This window comes from Pistacia vera, unplaced genomic scaffold (assembly GCF_008641045.1).
Source record: "Pistacia vera cultivar Batoury unplaced genomic scaffold, PisVer_v2 Contig260, whole genome shotgun sequence".
NCBI classification, from domain to species: domain Eukaryota; kingdom Viridiplantae; phylum Streptophyta; class Magnoliopsida; order Sapindales; family Anacardiaceae; genus Pistacia; species Pistacia vera.
This window is the reverse complement of record NW_022196069.1, coordinates 1,259,971-1,281,681: the sequence shown is the minus strand read 5'-3', so window position 1 is coordinate 1,281,681 and position 21,711 is coordinate 1,259,971. Positions and strand designations below refer to the sequence as shown.

The following is a 21,711-nucleotide window of genomic DNA, read 5'->3' as shown; positions in this document are numbered from 1 at the left end:
TCCATGCCTCCCATATTTTATGCTTCCTTCAATTTATTCTTTTAGGGGGAAACACTCAATTCCTAAATCAAAGGCAATGACCAAAAGATATTAACAAGGAAATATGCATTGAAATAGCTTGTGTGACGTTGGAATGCATTGGAAATGGAAAAATTGAACATGGAAGTAGCTTTCAGCAAGATTTGGAGCTTGGCCATTGTGGGTATCATGAAAATTGGTGTTTTTATTTTTTTTCTTTTCAATTACATTCGATATACTTTTTAATACAGTAGAATCTCTTTGTGGTTATAATGGTGGGATCAAACTAATTTTATTATTATAAAATAATTATAACTTAATAGAAGTGTAGTTGAAAAAAATATTCTTTTAACTCAGTTATAATTAGTGCATGTGGTATAGACTATATTACATAAAATATGTACTAAATTAGTAATTAATTAATGAAGCATGTCAAATCTAAGGTATAAACGTTAATAAAAGAGATAAACATAGATTCATGTGAAAATGTTGTAAACATGTTTGAGAATCTAGAAATATTTTGATTTTAACAAAAAGTTGGTGAGTTATCACGTATCTGCAAGTTCAAAAATGTGGTAACAATTCAAAAGTATAAATCATTGTCTCAAACAACTTGAAATAAATATTTTATTTCATCTTGAGTCTTTAACGTAACATATCATATATTTTTTTACTATGTGGAGACAAAACCTTCAAATAAGATCTAAAAAAATTATAATTGACTCAAGTTGGGACCAGAATTTTTTTATGACTATATAGATGTTATTCTTATATAGAATCATTGTTTTAAAACCCGGACCGGAGGGCAACCCGTTTTGCTACCTGGGTCAACCAGTCCAATCGGTTGGACCGATGATGTCAGTGACAATTTTATTTTAAAAAAATTACATATTAATCCGTTAAATTTTAATATATTATAAAGATTCTCCTAAAAAAGTTAAAATAGTCCCTCAAATTTTTTTTATTTCAAAAATACCCCAAAAAATTACCAATTAATCCCTAAACTTTTGACATATCTCCGAAACACACCTATAAAATTTATTAACCCTTATAATTTTGAAATATTACAAAAAACCCCCTTGAGACTTGAACCAGACCGGAGAAACTGTCGGCTCTCGGTCGGACCTGCCAGTCCAGTCCGGTTTTTAAAACAGAGTATAGAATATCACGAAATAGATGTTCTACTATCGTAAACAATTGTTCTTCGGTACAAAAGCGTAATTGTGATCAATTGTTTGGCACACTACCGCAAATTCAATATGCTTTATTTACCAACCTACGACATTTTAAGCACTCTTGACAATTGCTCTTGTCACTTTCTCAACTTCAAGTTCAAAGTGTTTCTACTTTAACGTCCATTTCAAGCATTACTGACCATTGCTCTTGTCAATTTCTCAAGCTCAAGTTCAAGTTCAAGTTCAAGTGTTTCTACTTTAACGTCTATTTTAGGTACCAGCTTTAAATAAGTGGGAAATTCAATTATTCAATGAATGTGCTTGAAAATGGAAGTGAAGGAAGGAAAATCAACGGTTCTCTTTAGCATCATTATTATTCCCAACTCAGAAATTTAAGAAAAGACCAGCAATTTTCTTCCAACCCCAACACTCTTTAAAACAAATGCTGGTGCCACTTTTTGTAGATCAAATTAATTTTATAATATTAAGAAGGTTGGAGTTTGGGACCATTTCGGTTTGAGATCATTCTCCCACAACTATTGATGATAATGGCAAGTTAGGATACAGCTTTCATTTACACTTACACTTGCGTGAGATCTTGGTTCTCTGTTAGTGGGTTGTCAAAGTCATATCACTTGAGTCAAGCTTGGCTTCAACTAAGTTTCTGTAGTCATATCTTCTCCCTTTAAACATGGTTCCTAGATTTCTAACCCCATGTCCCAAAGTCAAAACCATTTTTTTGGTTCCAAGTATTATTATATCAGTTCTAACTCTGATGAATTCAGTGTACTTGTTCATTTTCTGGCTCAACTTCAACTTTCAACTACTCCCTTTTAATACAAGCCCCTCAACTTTCATTTTGCATACATCATTGATGCATAACACAAAATTTTCACTTATCTTGGTGAATTTGAAGTACTAAACCCAGGAAAAAAAGTTACCAAAAATCTTCAACTTTGTCCCAGTTGACAGCCAGTAATTAGCTCTTGTAATTAACCAACAAAAACTTGATAAGTTAACTTGCTGGGCAGTTCCATTGACTGAGAGGCTGATGAAAGGCTTCAAACAAGTTTTTTTCTATCACCACAAATAAATAGGAGCATGAAGTTAAATGCTACTGAAAAAACTGTATACTGTCCAATTTAAAGCTATGGGCCTGCACAGGTTGAGACGACTTCTTAACTTGTAACATTGTGTTGTTGTGTAGTTGCTTGGTCCTTTCTGTCATTTTATTTGGAGTCTTTACCTATGAAACTTCTTACAAGCTCTTTTTTAATAAAATTAGAAAAAATGCAAGTTACCTGCATGCATTTAGTGAAGATGCTCCTTTGGATGGAAATAGAAAGTGTAAAATCATTTCGAGCACATTATATCCAATAATTGTTCCTAGTGAAGCTTAGGTCATCCCGTGGTCTCTTCACTACATTGAGAAGTTGGAGTTTCTGAGTGGCATGATTGACAATTTGGTTTATACTATCAGTAACTTTAGCTACAAGGAAGAATCCCATGTGTTTTTGAAAGCTGTCATGGTGGCAAGATGTTAATGTTCTAGTATACAAATGAAGAAATATTATGTTTGAAATAAAGATATTATGTATTCAGAATTAGCTTTATAATGCCATAAGTAAAAACTTCTGGTTGTCTTCTTATATAGCTGACAAGTTGGTGGAACTGAGTTTAAGGAGTTTTTATTCTATTTTAGCTGGCATATCTTTTTATGCTGTTACTGCAGTGTGCTTGGCTTCTTTTTAGTGGTGTTTGTGTAGTTCACCATGTCATTTAAAGTGCATATCGGGCATATTTGTTAGCAGGCAACCATGGATTTTCATGCCAATAACTCTGTATATATATTTTTTAACAGCTGAAAAAAGGGACGTGGTTGGTTTGCAAGAACAGGTAAGGGTCTGTTTGGTATACTATTTTCTATCCTATTTCCATCTTATTCTCAAAATACTGTTTGTTTCATTTTTAGGAAATATCTTATTATATTTATTCAATTACTTTTAGACCCCTTAAGTTTATTAATTTAATTAAAACTTCCAAAAAAATTTAAAAATTAACAAAAACAGCCCACCCACCCACTTTTGCCAGATTCTCGTGGCCACCACGGAAGGTGGCCGGAATCTGGTATAATGGAGCACTACCGGCTGGATCTTGCCGGTAGTGCACCGATCTATCATTTTCCAGCCATATCCACCTTGGATCTGGTCGTAGTTGGTCGTCAACGATGACCATATCTTTGACTATTGACCAAACATGGTTAGATCTGGCCGTCAATGGCTAGATCCACGGTGGATTTGGCTGGAAAAGGCCATCTCGACACATGATCGGCCAGATCCAGTTAGGGTGAGCGGTTCTAGTACCCTCCACTTTCCGGAGGAATCGGAACCGGAATCGCACAGTGCAGTTCTTCAAGGTTCCGGTTCCTTTCCCGATACCCTGTAAAAAATTAATTACCCCCTTATTAGTTAAAAAATGATAAAAATACTTTAAAAGTTACAAATACACCCCTAACAAATTTTGATTATTCATTCATTTTATGTCCAATGTAACTCATAACCTGTAATCTCTAGGCAACACTTGAATTCAATCGTTCATCACAATTCACATAAAATTCGTCAATCAAAACCAAAACACAAACAATTATTCATCACAATTCAAATTATAATGAATGTATAATAATTAAGTGATCATACTATAATGTATGTTTAAACTTATAATTATTTAAGTAGTTTTTAACAATATGTAACGTTATAATCAATTAAATTTCTAATGATTTAATTAATTACTTATGTTTAATGTTTATAATATAATGTCATAATTAATTAAGTAATTATTTAATTGTGTAATGTTATAATTAATTAAGTGATCATACTGCAATGTAAATTGTAATGTTAAATTAATTAAGTAATATACTATTTAATTATAATGTAATATTATAATTATTAAATTGTTAATTATTAATTAGTATTGTAATATTGTTTATATAATGTTATAATTAATTAAGTAATCATACTATAAATTTATAATGTAATGTTATAATTAACCCCCTAGATCCAGTCGGTCGAGTGCCGATACGAAAATCCGGCCATCCTCCGACGGTGGTGGCCGGCTGCCGGTATTTAATGGGTGGGTGGGGGTTTTTTTTTTGTAATTCTAAATGTTTTTATTAGGGGTGTTTAGTAAATTAACAAATCTAGGGGGTGTTTTGTTAATTTTAAATCTTACCTCGTTATTTCCACCCAACTCTAAAAATCAAAAATACTATCTAAAATACTAAACAACACACCCTAAATTTTTGCTCTTCTATTTCTATTGGGCATAAGGACTGCCTGCAGGGTAGAAACTATATTTTCTGTGGTTTTCAGGTTTTTGTTAGAAAGTGATTGAGTTACATGACAAGTACCTAGCATATGTAAATGATTGTTTCCAGAACCACACTCTCTTCCACAAGGTCTGTAATAGAAATTGGTTCAAAATTTTAACATCACATCCAGTAGTTCCTGTATAATCTGATTGTTTTGTGTTTTCCTGCAGTCTCTTAAGGAGGCTTTTGAGGTCTTCTGCAACAAGGGTGTTGCTGGAAGCTCAGTGCAGAACTCCTTGCCACTTTTTGTGATAATATTCTTAGAAGGTGGGATGAGAACTTAGTGATGAAGCAATTGAAGAAACACTTGAGAAGGTCCGTTCCATTGTTGTGTAGTGTTGATATAGCTTCTGCAGACAGATGTTAAACTTTTAATTGAATTTGTCATTTATCTACGGTAGTGAAGCTGCTTGCATATATAGCGACAAGGATTTATTCTCTGAATTTTACGTTAGATATGCATCACTTTTCCATTGTTGAATCGCTAGGTTTAAATAATATAGATTATTAGGATAATAGTCATTTAAGAAATTTATATTGCATGGCTGCTGGCAGAAAAAGCTTGCTCGCGGCGCTTCTTTTTGACAAGAGTGCTAATGATGACCATGAGAGAAGTATTTTAACAAAGCTGAAGCAGCAGTGTGGTGGTCAGTTCACCTCCAAGATGGAGGGATGGTCAGTACACTTTACTATCCTTGGTGAATTGGAAGTTTTCAATGTTAAATGCAGATACTTTGGAAACATTGAGAGAAGGTGATTCTTTATTCTTTGTTCTATGTATGTTTGTTTAATTTTTACCAGGTACGGACCTGACATTGGCGAAGGAAAATCAGAATATTTTGAGGAATATCTAACAGTAACCCAAATGCAAATCCAGGGATTGATTTGACAGTTACTGTTTTGACTACTGGCTTCTGGCCGAGTTACAAGTCATTTGATCTTAACCTTCCAGCAGAGATGGTAGGCTCATAAAATTCTTGTAAGACAGAAACGTTTTGTTAGATGTGAAGCCCATATATGCTTATTATTTTATTTCACTTTTTCTGTACATTAATATTACTCTGTTGAAACTCTGCTGCTTTAGGTAAAGTGTGTTGAAGTATTTAGAGATTCTATCAGACAAAAACCAAGCACAGAAAACTTACTTGGATATACTCACTGGGTACTTGTAACCTCATTGGGAATTTTGAAACCAGAACCACAGAACTGATTGTCACAACCTATCAAGTAATTGGCTCAAGCCATTTTTTTAGGTGTGGTTTCTGAGGTGGGTTTCTTCATGGCTACTCAGGATTTTTTGGTCTGCAGCTTCTGCCTTGCTACTTTCATTCCTCGATAGGCTGAGTTATTCAGAGATCATGACTCAGTTGAACTTGACTGATGATGAGTTATTAGACTGCTTCATTCCTTGTCATGTGCAAAGTATAAGATTCTCAACAAGAGCCAACACGAAAAGCATCTCTCCCACCGATCACTTTGAGTTCACTCAAGTTTACTGATAAATGAGGAGGATCAAGGTTCTGTAGCTGTTTCTAAACTCTTGTTCTGGTCTCTTTTTTTCTAATTACTGTTTTTCTCTAGGATGATTTGTAACATGTTCAATTTGCAGATTCCTCTCCCTCCTGTGATGAAAAGAAAGGTGATTGAAATGTTGACAAGGACAGACGGTATGCGATTGATGCCTCAATTGTTCGCATCATGAAGATTAGGAAGGTTTTGGGGCACCAACGTTGGTGCTGGAGTGTGTTGAGCAGTTGAGCCGCATGTTCAAGGTTTATATGGCAATTTTTTTTTGTGTTGTAATGTATCTGCCTTATCTTTCCTCATTTATAACTCAGTGTTAATTGAAATGTAAAATTTTGCAGCCTGATTTCAAGGCATTAAAAAGAGGATTGAAGACCTCTCACTCGGGACTATCTCGAGGGACAAAGCTAATCCCAATATGTTCAGGTACTTGGCATGACCGGTCTGGGTTCAACATGGAGTGGTGACTATTGCTGCTGGAAAAAGAGGGCCAGCTCATGGTGAAATAGGGCATATAAACAGCCATCCCGCCACAATGAGTGCCTCCTTTGGTGATTACTCTGGAGAGAACCTGCGATGCTTGTAAATTTTTGTCGATGGAGCCAGGTGTGGAGAACACAAGTATAGATTGTGACCGGTGGTGGAGAAATTGTTATTAATTTCATAATGTGGTTCACTTCACCAAGGGACCATGCAGATCTGTCTTCTTCTTATTGTTGGAATTGACGATAGATATTTTCTTTCATTCATTGATTTCTTTGTTAACCTTTTTACACTATTTTTTTTTTTAAACATTGTTCCCATATACTTCTTTGTTTGTGTTTCAGGTATTGCCATCTATAAGAGAGAAGCATGATGAGTTTATGTTGAGAGAGCTTGTAAAACGGTGGGCAAACCATAAGGTTATGGTCAGGTGGCTTTCTCGATTCTTCCATTATCTTGACCGTTACTTTATAGCTCGGAGGTCTCTGCCACCCCTTAATGAAGTTGGGCTTTCCTGTTTCCGTGATCTGGTATGCCATGACTGAACATGGTGCTATTGCATTTCCCGTTTGTATTTGTTTGGATTATTCTGTTCCTTTCTTCTAGAAAGCTATAGCTACTTAGATTTTTTTTTTTTTTTTTTTTTTTTTTAACATTTACTTTTAGTTTAGTTCTTCCGTATGATGTCAACTCTCCTTATAACAAGTCATTTGACATTGTAATGTTATGGGTATATTGTTTTAATTTTAGGTCTATCTGGAGTTGAATGGAAAAGTAAGAGATGCTGTAATATCTTTGGTATGTGTTGTTTCTTGCCAAAGTTCGCACCATGCATTTTAATTATTCAGCTAAGATTTATTAACAGAATTATTTTATATTAGATTGATCAAGAACGTGAGGGTGAACAGATTGATCGAGCTTTATTGAAGAATGTTTTAGATATATTTGTTGAAATCGGGATGGGGCAAATGGATTCCTATGAAAATGACTTTGAAGCAGCCATGCTTATTGATACATCTGGATATTATTCTCGGAAGGCTTCAAGCTGGATCTTAGAAGATTCTTGTCCAGATTATATGTTGAAAGTATGCTTTAAATGTTCTTGTTACATAAAACTTCATATTTTGTGTATTCCTAAATGATTCTAATGTGTCTGTTGGTACTTCCAGGCTGAGGAGTGTCTGAAACGGGAGAAGGATAGGGTTGCTCATTACTTGCATTCTAGTAGTGAACCAAAGTTACTGGAGGTTTGCCATAACGTTTAATTTAATATATCTATCATTTTTAGAGTAGTTAGTCAAATGGAGGATGTTTGTCTAGGTTTCCAAGATACTTAATTCCTTAACTTCATCATGTATTTTAAAGTTCTTCCATTTTATGAAGCCCCTATTCAAAGATTTATTTTTCCATCTGTATTGTTGTTTTTACAAGTCTATTTTCTCCTTTGCAGAAAGTTCAACATGAGTTGTTGACTGTATTTGCTAACCAACTGCTTGAAAAAGAGCACTCAGGATGCCATGCACTGCTTAGAGATGACAAGGTATTAACTGAATTATCATATATTTTAAATACATGCTGTAGATTGGTTGTAATTTAACCAGTAAATGCTGTGATTTTCTTCCTCTTTTCTGAATTATGTTTTAGGTGGAGGATTTGTCAAGAATGTTCAGGCTCTTTTCTAAAATACCTCGAGGATTAGACCCAGTTTCCAACATATTTAAGCAGGTGCTTTATATTTTTATTGAATTAAAGGCAACTCCAGTGTAGTTTTTTTTATTCCTTTTGTTTTTTGCACATTAATTCTCTTTCCTTCTGTCTCCCTGTGCAGCATGTTACTGCTGAAGGTACAGCATTGGTTAAACAGGCTGAAGATGCAGCGAACAACAAGAAGGTGTGTATATGTCTGTTCGTCGTTTAATTAGCTTACACATGAAGACTCCTTTAAAGCCTTACATTTATAATTGTTGGCATTCATATCCGAACGGTACTTTGCATTAATTGGAGCATTTATCTATTGCCTGAAGATGGAGGCATTAAAATTTTTGTTTTTGATATCATCTTCAAGAAAGTTTATTTCTTTTCTTAATTATTGGAGTTTCCAGTTTAGATTTTAGGCATTAATCTTTCTGCCTTGGTGCTTCCTGGGATACTTTCTGTTTTCTAGGGCTTTGGGTTTTGTGCATGTAGTAATATTTGTTTATGTACCTTTTTTGAGTTTACTTGAGCAAGACTGCGATAGTCTTTGAAAAAAATTGTTAAATTTGGTGTCTTCATACAACCTAGAGATTATTCACTTCTAGTGTGCATTTGGTGTGGGATTCTGTTTCTGACTACCTGTAGGATATACACCTACTCCACATTGGAGAGAACGAACCTAAGGTGAAAGTTCTTTATATGTGAAATCCCTCTTAACCTTACAAATATCAGCTGCTTTGCTGGGTATGGCACGTTTCACACCTGCCATGTTTTACTTGGTCAAAATTAGCTTTTAGATGATGGGAACAGTTACTGTTACATGTATACCCAAGTAACAGGTCTTCACTCCACCGTGTTCTTTTCTCTTGCCTTGCCTGGTCCAACCCCTCTGTGTTTGTGGCAGGTATGGGAATGGCTACAGGGCAGGGTTGGGGAAGGTGATATCCGGTTGGTTGCCTACATAAATTTTTGGAGTTGAATCTTTAGCATGATGGGGTATTAGAAAGTGCGTAGCTCTTATGTCCAATTTAAAGCTATGGGCCTGCACAGGTTGAGACGACTTCTTAACTTGTAACATTGTGTTGTTGGTAGTTGCTTGGTCCTTTCTGTCATTTTATTTGGAGTCTTTACCTATGAAACTTCTTACAAGCATCTTTTTTATAATAAAATTAGAAAAAATGCAAGTTACTGCATGCATTTAGTGAAGATGCTCCTTTGGATGGAAAATAGAAAGTGTAAAATCATTTCGAGCACATTATATTCAATAATTGTTCCTAGTGAAGCTTAGGTCATCCCGTGGTTCTCTTCACTACATTGAGAAGTTGGAGTTTCTGAGTGGCATGATTGACAATTTGGTTTATACTATCAGTAACTTTAGCTACAATGGAAGAATCTCCATGTGTTTTTGAAAGCTGTCATGGTAGCAAGATGTTATATGTTCTAGTATACAAATGAAGAAATATTATGTTTGAAATAAAGATATTATGTATTCAGAATTAGCTTTATAATGCCATAAGGTAAAACTTCTGGTTGTCTTATTATATAGCTGACAAGTTGGTGGAACTGAGCTTAAGGAGTTTTATTTCTATTTTAGCTGGCATATCTTTTATGCTGTTACTGCAGTGTGCTTGGCTTCTTTTTAGTGGTGTTTGTGTAGCTCACCATGTCATTTCTATATTAAAAGTGCATATTCGTGGCATATTTGTTAGCAGGCAACCATGGATTTTCATGCCAATAACTCTGTATATATATTTTTTAACAGGCTGAAAAAAGGGACGTGGTTGGTTTGCAAGAACAGGTAAGGGTCTGTTTGGTATACTATTTTTATCCTATTTCCAATGTTATTCTCAAAATAACTGTTTGTTTCATGATTTAGGAAATACTATTATATTTTATTCAATTACTTTTAGACCCCTTAAGTTTATTAATTTAATTAAACACCTCCAAAAAAAAGTTTAAAAATTAACAAAAACACCCCCACCCACCCACATTTGCCAGATTCCTGCGGCCACCGTCGGAAGGTGGCTGGAATCTGGTATAATGGAGCACTACCGGCTGGATCTTGCCGGTAGTGCACCGATCTATCATTTTCCAGCCATATCTACCTTGGATCTGGCCGTAGTTGGTCATCAACGACGACCATATCTTTGACTGTCAACCAAACATGGCTAGATCTGGCCGTCAATGGCTAGATCCACGGTGTATTTGGCTGGAAAAAGCCATCTTGGCGCATGATCGGCCAGATCCAGTCGGTCGAGCGTCGATACGGAAAATCCGGCCACCCTCCGACGGTGGTGGCCGGCTGCCGGTATTTAATGGGTGGGTGGGGGTGTTTTTGTAATTCTAAATGTTTTTATTAAGGGGTGTTTAGTAAATTAACAAATCTAGGGGGTGTTTTGTTAATTTTTAAATCCTACCTCGTTATTCCCACCCAACTCTAGAAATATCAAAAATACTATCTAAAATACTAAAACAAACACACCCTAAATTTTTGCACTTCTATTTCTATTGGGCATAAGGACTGCCTGCGAGGGTAGAAACTAATTTTCTTGTGGTTTTCAGGTTTTTGTTAGGAAAGTGATTGAGTTACATGACAAGTACCTAGCATATGTAAATGATTGTTTCCAGAACCACACTCTTTTCCACAAGGTCTGTAATAGAGAATTGGTTCAAANCAAATGAAGAAATATTATGTTTGAAATAAAGATATTATGTATTCAGAATTAGCTTTATAATGCCATAAGGTAAAACTTCTGGTTGTCTTATTATATAGCTGACAAGTTGGTGGAACTGAGTTTAAGGAGTTTTATTTCTATTTTAGCTGGCATATCTTTTATGCTGTTACTGCAGTGTGCTTGGCTTCTTTTTAGTGGTGTTTGTGTAGCTCACCATGTCATTTCTATATTAAAAGTGCATATTCGTGGCATATTTGTTAGCAGGCAACCATGGATTTTCATGCCAATAACTCTGTATATATATTTTTTAACAGGCTGAAAAAAGGGACGTGGTTGGTTTGCAAGAACAGGTAAGGGTCTGTTTGGTATACTATTTTTATCCTATTTCCAATGTTATTCTCAAAATAACTGTTTGTTTCATGATTTAGGAAATACTATTATATTTTATTCAATTACTTTTAGACCCCTTAAGTTTATTAATTTAATTAAACACCTCCAAAAAAAAGTTTAAAAATTAACAAAAACACCCCCACCCACCCACATTTGCCAGATTCCTGCGGCCACCGTCGGAAGGTGGCTGGAATCTGGTATAATGGAGCACTACCGGCTGGATCTTGCCGGTAGTGCACCGATCTATCATTTTCCAGCCATATCTACCTTGGATCTGGCCGTAGTTGGTCATCAACGACGACCATATCTTTGACTGTCAACCAAACATGGCTAGATCTGGCCGTCAATGGCTAGATCCACGGTGTATTTGGCTGGAAAAAGCCATCTTGGCGCATGATCGGCCAGATCCAGTCGGTCGAGCGTCGATACGGAAAATCCGGCCACCCTCCGACGGTGGTGGCCGGCTGCCGGTATTTAATGGGTGGGTGGGGGTGTTTTTGTAATTCTAAATGTTTTTATTAAGGGGTGTTTAGTAAATTAACAAATCTAGGGGGTGTTTTGTTAATTTTTAAATCCTACCTCGTTATTCCCACCCAACTCTAGAAATATCAAAAATACTATCTAAAATACTAAAACAAACACACCCTAAATTTTTGCACTTCTATTTCTATTGGGCATAAGGACTGCCTGCGAGGGTAGAAACTAATTTTCTTGTGGTTTTCAGGTTTTTGTTAGGAAAGTGATTGAGTTACATGACAAGTACCTAGCATATGTAAATGATTGTTTCCAGAACCACACTCTTTTCCACAAGGTCTGTAATAGAGAATTGGTTCAAAATTTTAACATCACATCCAGTAGTTCCTGTATAATCTGATTGTTTTGTGTTTTCCTGCAGTCTCTTAAGGAGGCTTTTGAGGTCTTCTGCAACAAGGGTGTTGCTGGAAGCTCAAGTGCAGAACTCCTTGCCACTTTTTGTGATAATATTCTTAAGAAAGGTGGGAGTGAGAAACTTAGTGATGAAGCAATTGAAGAAACACTTGAGAAGGTCCGTTGCATTGTTGTGTAGTGTTGATATAGCTTCTGCAGACATGATGTTAAACTTTGTAATTGAATTTGTCATTTATCTACAGGTAGTGAAGCTGCTTGCATATATTAGCGACAAGGATTTATTCGCTGAATTTTACAGGTATATGCCATCACTTTTCCATTGTGAATCGCTATGTAATAATATTTTTAGGATAAAGTCATTTTAGAAATATTAACTTTACATTGCATGGCTGCTGGCAGGAAAAAGCTTGCTCGGCGGCTTCTTTTTGACAAGAGTGCTAATGATGACCATGAGAGAAGTATTTTAACAAAGCTGAAGCAACAGTGTGGTGGTCAGTTCACCTCCAAGATGGAGGGGATGGTCAGTACACTTTACTATCCTTGGTGAATTGGAAGTTTTCAATGTTAAATGCAGATACTATTGGAAACATTGAGAGGAAGGGTGATTCTTTATTCTTTGTTCATATGTATGTTTGTTTAATTTTTACCAGGTTACGGACCTGACATTGGCGAAGGAAAATCAGAATAATTTTGAGGAATATCTAAACAGTAACCCAAATGCAAATCCAGGGATTGATTTGACAGTTACTGTTTTGACTACTGGCTTCTGGCCGAGTTACAAGTCATTTGATCTTAACCTTCCAGCAGAGATGGTAGGCTCATAAAATTCTTGTATAGACAAGAAACGTTTTGTTAGATGTGAAGCCCATATATGCTTATTTATTTATTTTCACTTTTTCTGTACATTAATATTACTCTGTTGAAACTCTGCTGCTTTAGGTAAAGTGTGTTGAAGTATTTAGAGAATTCTATCAGACAAAAACCAAGCACAGAAAACTTACTTGGATATACTCACTGGGTACTTGTAACCTCATTGGGAAATTTGAAACCAGAACCACAGAACTGATTGTCACAACCTATCAAGTAATTGGCTCAAGCCATTTTTTTAGGTGTGGGTTCTGAGGTGGGTTTCTTGATGGCTAACTCAGGATTTTTTGGTCTGCAGGCTTCTGCCTTGCTACTTTTCAATTCCTCAGATAGGCTGAGTTATTCAGAGATCATGACTCAGTTGAACTTGACTGATGATGATGTTATTAGACTGCTTCATTCCTTGTCATGTGCAAAGTATAAGATTCTCAACAAAGAGCCAAACACGAAAAGCATCTCTCCCACCGATCACTTTGAGTTCAACTCCAAGTTTACTGATAAAATGAGGAGGATCAAGGTTCTGTAGCTGTTTCTAAACTCTTGTTCTGGTCTCTTTTTTCTAATTACTGATTTTTCTCTAGGATGATTTGTAACATGTTCAATTTGCAGATTCCTCTCCCTCCTGTGGATGAAAAGAAGAAGGTGATTGAAGATGTTGACAAGGACAGACGGTATGCGATTGATGCCTCAATTGTTCGCATCATGAAGAGTAGGAAGGTTTTGGGGCACCAACAGTTGGTGCTGGAGTGTGTTGAGCAGTTGAGCCGCATGTTCAAGGTTTATATGGCAATTTTTTTTGTGTTGTAATGTATCTGCCTTATCTTTCCTCATTTATAACTCAGTGTTAATTGAAATGTAAAATTTTGCAGCCTGATTTCAAGGCAATTAAAAAGAGGATTGAAGACCTCATCACTCGGGACTATCTCGAGAGGGACAAAGCTAATCCCAATATGTTCCGGTACTTGGCATGATCCGGTCTGGGTTCAACATGGAGTGGTGACTATTGCTGCTGGAAAAAGAGGGCCAGCTCATGGTGGAAATAGGGCATATAAAACAGCCATAGCCCGAGCCACAATGAGTGCCTCCTTTGGTGATTACTCTGGAGGAGAACCTGCGATGCTTGTAAATTTTGTCGATGGAGCCAGGTGTGGAGAACACAACTATAGATTGTGAACCGGTGGTGGAGAAATTGTTATTAATTTCATAATGTGGTTCACTTTCACCAAGGGACCATGCAGATCTGTCTTCTTATTATGCAAAATCCATTTCATGACCTAGTTGAAGTTTGTTTGTGAATTTATATCTTGCTTTCCCTGCGCTAAAACGTGTATTTTCATCTATTAAAATTGCATTTTGATTGTAAGCTAAGAAGTATCAAGTGGAATGGAATGTCTTTCTTTCAATGGGAAATCCATGCCTCCCATATTTTATGCTTCCTTCAATTTACTCTTTTACAGGGAAACACTCAATTCCTAAATCAAAGGCAATGACCAAAAGATATTAACACGGAAATGCTTGAATAGATTGTGTGACGTCGGTTGGAAGCATTGGAAATTGGGAAAATTGAACATGGAAGCATGTTTTAAAAACCGGACCGGTAGGCAATCGCTCTGCTAGTTGGGTTACGGTTCAATCGGTCCAACCGGTTGGACCGTCGGTTGGGCCGGTGTGGTTATCACACACATGATGACATCAACACATTTTTAAAAACTTTTTTTTTTTAGATTTCTATTTTTAATAAGACAAAACAACTTAATTACTTTCTAATCATATAATTCAGTTTAAATTCAACAACAATCCTAGCATAATTTAAGTATTAAAATAATTCAAAGTCTAAATCTAAACATGATGTTGTATTTACTATTAAATATCAAAATACATACTAATTAATAACAAATATTTAATGCAAGTGTTTTTTCTTGATCCGTCTCCATGTTGATTAAGGTCACACACTAGCATCAAATTCATCACATCATCATCACATCATCATCATCATCACCATCTACGCAAATTTAAGTAAAAATAGAAATCATAAGTTAAAACTTGTAATTTAATTTAAATAGATACTAGGTTGCTTAAATAATTGAAACCAACCTTGTAACCATTGTTGAATCATAAAAAGAAGGGTGATCAGCAACTCCAGTAGGAATAGATCCTCTCCATATAACATTTGTTCCCCAATTCCCATAATTAAGTTCACTGACCTCCTCTCTTCATCGTCAACTATCCAACCTTCAGTTTTGTCGATACTTTCATAATCAATAGGATCCAAACTTATTCTCTTGAACACTTCTTAAATACCATAATGAAATATTAAAAGCATGACAACTAAAATGAAGGAAAAATAATAGATATAACAAAACGAGTGATGCATAATTGGTAATGACAATGTTTTATACCTGTTTGCAAAGCAAGTTATAGTGAACGAAAACAAGATCATTCAACCTTTGATGCTCCAATCTATTCCTCTTTTTAGTATGTATGTGCTCAAAAACACTCAATTTCGGTCACATCCAGAAGAGCTTGAAGTTTGACTAAGAATTTTTATTGCAAACTTTTGCAAATTGGAGTACTATACCCAAATGATCTCCACCATTCATCTAATTGAAAATTAAACATAATAAATAAATTAGACTTAAAAAACAAAAGAACTTATAAATTTTATAACTATTAAGTACCAGGATGTGTGGTTTTGGCGGTTTCAAGAGCAAGCCCACGGAAAAAGCTTTCCTCTCGATTTGAATAATCTACTCTCTTCCATTAACCTTGTCTTGCTCAATTGAAAGACTTGCTTTACTGTCAATAGTATCAAGGAAAACCACTATAACTTCTGGCTTGAGGCAAAAAGATTCTTCGTCATATTTAAAGGCAGGATTCAAATAATAAGCCGCAGCATGGATATCAAGACGCAATGTCCTATCCCAACGTAGCTTAATGATTCGTGTATAGGCTTGTAGAATTTCTTTTATTCTTAAACAACTTCTTAATTGCATTTTCGCTCTGTACATGCCACATACACATATCCTATTGCTGGCTTCTCATCTGAGTCAACAATCCAACAAGCGCATCAATGGATTCACAACTTTGGATATCTTACCCATATCATCCCAAAAATCGTTACAAAATTATGTCAATAAAATGTTTGCCTTTATTACTTTTTGCATATCGAGAATCGACAATGACCTATCTGTCACCATGGCTTGCAAGTCATGTTTGTGCTCATGAAAGCTCTCATTGCAATGAAAGTTATAGCAAAACGGGTTGCACCCGGACGAACAATTTCTTTCAAACCTGTTCAATTGAATAAATAATAGATGTTAGTCAATAATAAAAAATGCATATTATGTTATGATTGACAAGAACATGAGCTAAAAGTATATTACCTGTCTTTTCCTCAACCAAGCTATCAAAAAAGTATGATATTATATAAACTTCGTCACCCTCAGAGCACGTCTCGCAAGATAAACTATGTGATCCATCTCAGTATGTCTTTTAACACCAAATTTATGCTATATGCTGCACAGGGTGACCAAGTAATACTCGGATATTTCTCAGACAATAATCTTCCAGCAGTTTATAATTGGATCCATTGTCTGAGACAAAATGGACAATACTATTTGGTCCAATCCATAAAACTACCTCCTCAAACATCTTCAACAATGTCCCAGCATCCTTCACAACATCTGAAGCATCGACTGATTCACAAAAACAAACTCCCTTAGGACAATACACCATAAAATGATCAATGACCTATGTGAATTATCAGTCCAACCATCAGCCATTAAGGTACATCCAACATTTTCCCAAATCTTTCTATAACTATCAACAAGAAGCTGCACTCCTTCTTAGCATCTCTTAACAAATGACACGCAAAGATGATAATTTGGGTGTTATAACCAGGCCCAATTGCGGCTATAGCATCCACCAAAGGCTGAAGATAAATTGAATTTAGAGCATTAATTAGGAGCAAGCATCATAAAAGAATCTTCCAAAAGCCATGTCTGCTCTCCACGTCGCATCTTTTCAGCTAAACAACTCCTAATTGATGGTTGAGATCCACCAATTGTCCTTGGAGCAAAATAGTCACCAACCCCAATAGATTTGTTTCTCTTTGATTGTCTAGCATTGTACTTTGTTTTTTACTGCCAAACCTACCTTCATTTATGTGAATTTCTGATGGACGAAATTTCACTATCTTCTCATTAACATATCCCCTCAAATACATGTACGGAAGCAACGTAGGGAGGATTTATACTTACTAGAATCAACCTTCTCTTTACCTTTATCCCAATGTCTTTTAGTGATTCTTCATGGAGTATTGAACATCAAAAGGAACTTTTTTACAAGCACCAACATCCCCCTTTGTTCCGGCTAGATGTTGTTCATTCTAAAAATACCTCCTCCTCTAGTTACTTCCCACAGTGAAGACATGTTAATGTCTTCCTTCCATTTGGATAACCCTCAATAACATGTGCCCATGTTATACAGTCCTACCTCTACTAGATTGTGAAGAAGACCCAGAGCCAGAGTTGCCATTTGTCATTTTTAATCTTTATCTACCTATCGGCTATCACACAAGAAATAACAAAATAACAACAATTATCACTCAACCAATTGCAATTTCACCGCTGGTGAATCCAAGATAAATGCAAATAACTAAAGCCATTATTGTCTATAATGAAGAAATAACTAAAGCCACCAAAATATATAAATATATACTTGTCTCTAAATTACGCTACTATATTTAGAACTCTAAGCCAATACCAAGAAATTGATTGTCAAAACTCTAAGCCAAACATTTTAAGAAACATAATGAGCAAGTCCAATGGAGGCGTGAGGACAGTAATATATATATATATATATATATATATATATATATATATATTATATATATATAATGCATCTGCAAGTTTCTAAGGTCATCGGAAGAGTTGAGTGGTTTCAGCCAAGAAATAACTATGCTGTGTATACTACTTCAAAATTTCTAAACTTACCTCTATAGGTGTCATATTTTTAGAGATGAGGAACACATGCCAACCAAAGAGAGTACCAAATGCTAAGCTCAATGAAACCATCAATATCCCACAAGCAACCTAGAGTGTATAACGCATGACGAAGTTTAACAACTTAAACAACATGACATGAAGTTAACAAATTAACAGCATAATTTAACATTAAGACAGTAGAAGGAAAAGTTGTTGGTAAAGCTAAATTCTGAACGTGGCAAGACGCATAACAACATGACATGAAGTTTAACAACTTAAACAATTACAGAAATCAGCAAGCAGACATACCAGAGTTAACTTGATTGATAGAACAAAACACTCACCAGCAAGCATTCCATTCCACAGACAACATAATTTTAATCATAGATAAATAATTAAACAAACATATAAAAAGATGGTGAAGGAGAGAAATCTAAAAAGTAGTAGAACACCAAAACAACCATAAAATCTCTGCTGATCTCTTTGATTCAACCAAATCCTACACATTTTCACAAAAAAAAAAAATCAAGGTGTTATAGAATCCAAAACAACCATAAAATTTCTGCTGATCTTTGATTCAACCAAATCCTACACATAATTTCAAAAAAAAAATCAAGGTGTTATAGAAATCATTTTGCTCCCGCAACAAATTGAAAGATCTAAAGCCCTTAACATACCTTTAATAAACTTTTGGTTCACAAGGCTGCATTACCAACTAAACAAGAAAATTTACTCTCTTTATTAATCTACAAAAACCAGGAGAATTCGAGACCTATGTTGCTTGCAGTTCTGCCTAATGGCCAACAGCCCCAGCATGATTTGCCTGCTAAAACAAAGACAAGGGAATTCTGTGATTGCCATCAATCTAGACAAGCTTTCCTTTAGTCACCTAATCTACAACACAAGGTTCATGTTACACATATTCCTTCCTGTCCAGTTTCCCAACTCTCACCATAAAATCCAAACCTTAATATGTGGAAACAGAAATGGAATTGGGGGCTTGAATTCTGCTTCAGGATTAATTAATAGATATTAGTGATGTGTGGCGAGAGACAGTTTGGATTGATCTTCAAAACCTTTTTGCATTCAACAGAGTAATAACCACATCGTGATGCACAACTTAGGAGATGAATTAACATTTGCAAACAAAATGCCTTACTCAGTAAGATGCACAAAATTGAGACCGTGGACAATTGAATTTTCGGTGCCTTTACAAAATATTGAAAACAGGAAAGAAAAGAACTAGTTCACACTTGTCTGCATTTCCTACACATTCATCATAGACATATTAAATTCATCATACAACATAAGAACATGCTCAAGATCATGTTAATTCAACAACACAACAGCTCTATAGATTTCCAGCGAAATGAACAGGTGTTAGCTTAAATGTAAAGGGAGGAGGATGACGTTACCTGGATCGACGAATGGAGCTGTCGCCGTCGATTTCCAGCTAGGGAGGAAGATGTCGTCGATTTCCGGCGAGAGAGGAAGACGTCGTCGTCAATTTTCGGCAAGTTCAAATGCGATTTGGGTGGGATTTCAGAGAGAAACCGTGAGAGTTTTTGTGAGAAAAACTGAAAGAGAAGAAGGTGAGAAGGGGGCCAAGGGGCTGCGACGCTGCGTGACAGAAGAAGAGAAGAAAGGGTGCGACGATGCGTGACAGAGAAGAAGAGACGAATGGGTGCGCGAGAGATCAGAGAAGAGAAGACGATGGATTAGGAATTAAAAGTGTGGGCCGATTTTACCGCCGGTCCGGTTGGATCGGCGGTTCACTTATATTATCCGGTTTTCAACCGGTTTAAAACGGTTTAAAGCTTATTAACGGGTTTGAGGGTAGACCGAACCGGACACGTGACCGGTTCCCGGTCCGGTCCGGCTTTTAAAACCATGCATGGAAGTAGCTTTCAGCAAGATATGGAGCTTGGCCATCGTGGGTTAGAGGTGGGCAAGGGACCGGTCTCTTGTGGGCCCAGGCTTGGGCCTGTTTGGGACTGGTCCCACATGGGACCAGTCACGGTCCCAGGCCCATGAGAAAAATCAGGACCCGGACCAGGCCCTAGGCCTGGTCGGGACTGGTCCCATGGGCCCAGGATCGGTCCCATGGGCCTTGGGTAATTTCATTTTCCCCCTTCAATTTTTTTTATATTTTGAGGGCAAAACAAAATTTTATAGGAGGTTTTTAGTATTTTTTAGGGGTAAATTTTATAATTTTTTTAGACCTGGAAGATTTTTTTTTTTTTTTTATAAATTTTATAAAATTTCATTTTAATCATCGTAATTTATATTTATTTTAAAATTAACAGGGGGTTTTATGTAATTTGATAGGGATTACATTAAAAAAATACAATTTTTTTTATGCCCAGGCCTGGGACCTTGGAGGAGGGCCCAGTGGAGGGCCCGGGCCCTCCTCCTTAGGCCTGGTCCCGTTTTGGGACCAGGCCTCCTAGGTCCGATCCTCTCAAGGACCGGTCCTAGGACCGGGTTTTAGAGCTGGGCTTTTGGGCCTGGTCCCAAATGCCCAGCTCTACGTGGGTATCATGAAAATTGGTTTTTTTTTTTTTTTTTTTCAATTACACCCAACTTATTTTTTAATACAGTAGAATCTCTTTGTGGTTATAACGGTGAGATTAAATTAATTTTATTACTATAAAATAATTATAACATAACAGAATTGTAGTTAAAAAAAATATTCTTTTAACTCAATTATAATTAGTGCATGTGGTATAGACTATAGTACATAACATATGTACTAAATTAATAATTAATTAATGAAGCATGTCAAATCTAAGGTATAGATGTTGATAAAAGAGATAAACATAAGTTCATGTGAAAATATTGTAAATATATTTGAGAATCTAGAAATATTTTGACTTTAACAAGGAGTTGGTGAGTTGTTACGTATCTGTAAGTTTAAAGATGTGGTAACAATTTTAAAGTATAAATCATTGTTTCAAACAACTTTAGGTAAATATTTTATTTCATTTTGAGCCTTTAATATAACATATCATATATTTTTTACTATGTGGAGACGAAACCTTCAAATAAGAAATAGAAAAATTATAATTGATCCAAGTTGGGACCAGAATTTTTTTATGACTACATAGAGGTTATTTCCATATAAAATCATTGTTTTAAAACCCGGACTGAAGGGTAACCCGTTTTGCTGCCTAGGTCATGGGTCAACCAGTCTAACCGGTTGGACCGATCGGTTGGACTGATGATGTTAGCAACAATTTTATTTTTAAAAAATCACATATTAATCTCTTAAATTTTAATATATTACAAAAATTTCCCTAAAAAGTTCAAATTAGTCCCTAAAATTTTTATTTATTTAAAATGCCCCAAAAAATCACCAATTAATCCCAAAACTTTTGACATATCTCCAAAACACCCCTATAAAATTATAATTAACCCTTATAATTTTAAAATATTACAAAAACCCCCTAAGACCTGCACTAGACCGAAGAAGCTACTAGGTCCCGGTCGGACTTTCTGACCAGCCGGTCCAGTTTAGTTTTTAAAACAAAGTATAGAATATCACTAAATAGATGTTCTACTATCGTAAACAATTGTTCTCCAGTACAAAAGCGTAATTGTGATCAACTGTTTGGCACACTACCGCAAACTCAATATGCTTTATT

General features: G+C 35.8%; 1 protein-coding gene and 1 pseudogene across 1 annotated transcript; both read left to right on the top strand.

Annotated features, from left to right (window-relative positions):
* Positions 1-3,010: 3,010 nt before the first annotated feature.
* On the top strand, positions 3,011-6,523 carry LOC116132813 (annotated as a pseudogene).
* A 137-nt stretch (positions 6,524-6,660) lies between these two features.
* Positions 6,661-14,438, top strand: LOC116132812 (cullin-1-like). The gene is made up of 18 exons (XM_031418479.1): positions 6,661-6,690; positions 6,912-7,097; positions 7,318-7,365; positions 7,449-7,652; positions 7,737-7,814; positions 8,018-8,107; positions 8,212-8,292; positions 8,396-8,458; positions 10,025-10,060; positions 10,825-10,911; positions 12,223-12,372; positions 12,458-12,513; positions 12,615-12,735; positions 12,866-13,027; positions 13,155-13,298; positions 13,381-13,599; positions 13,692-13,859; positions 13,952-14,438. The coding sequence occupies exons 1-18, from the start codon at positions 6,661-6,663 to the stop codon at positions 14,051-14,053; spliced, it is 2,025 nt and encodes a 674-aa protein (XP_031274339.1). The 3' UTR covers positions 14,054-14,438.
* The last annotated feature ends 7,273 nt before the right edge of the window (positions 14,439-21,711 follow it).

What these genes read in the sequence shown, in the direction of transcription:
- LOC116132812 (XM_031418479.1), top strand. Translation starts at nt 6,661, where the DNA reads ATGCTTGTAAATTTTTGTCGATGGAGCCAG. An exon ending in TTAACCTTCCAGCAGAGATG is followed by an intron (nt 13,028 to 13,154) that starts GTAGGCTCATAA and finishes CTGCTGCTTTAG; the next exon opens with GTAAAGTGTGTTGAAGTATT. An exon ending in ATAAAATGAGGAGGATCAAG is followed by an intron (nt 13,600 to 13,691) that starts GTTCTGTAGCTG and finishes TTCAATTTGCAG; the next exon opens with ATTCCTCTCCCTCCTGTGGA.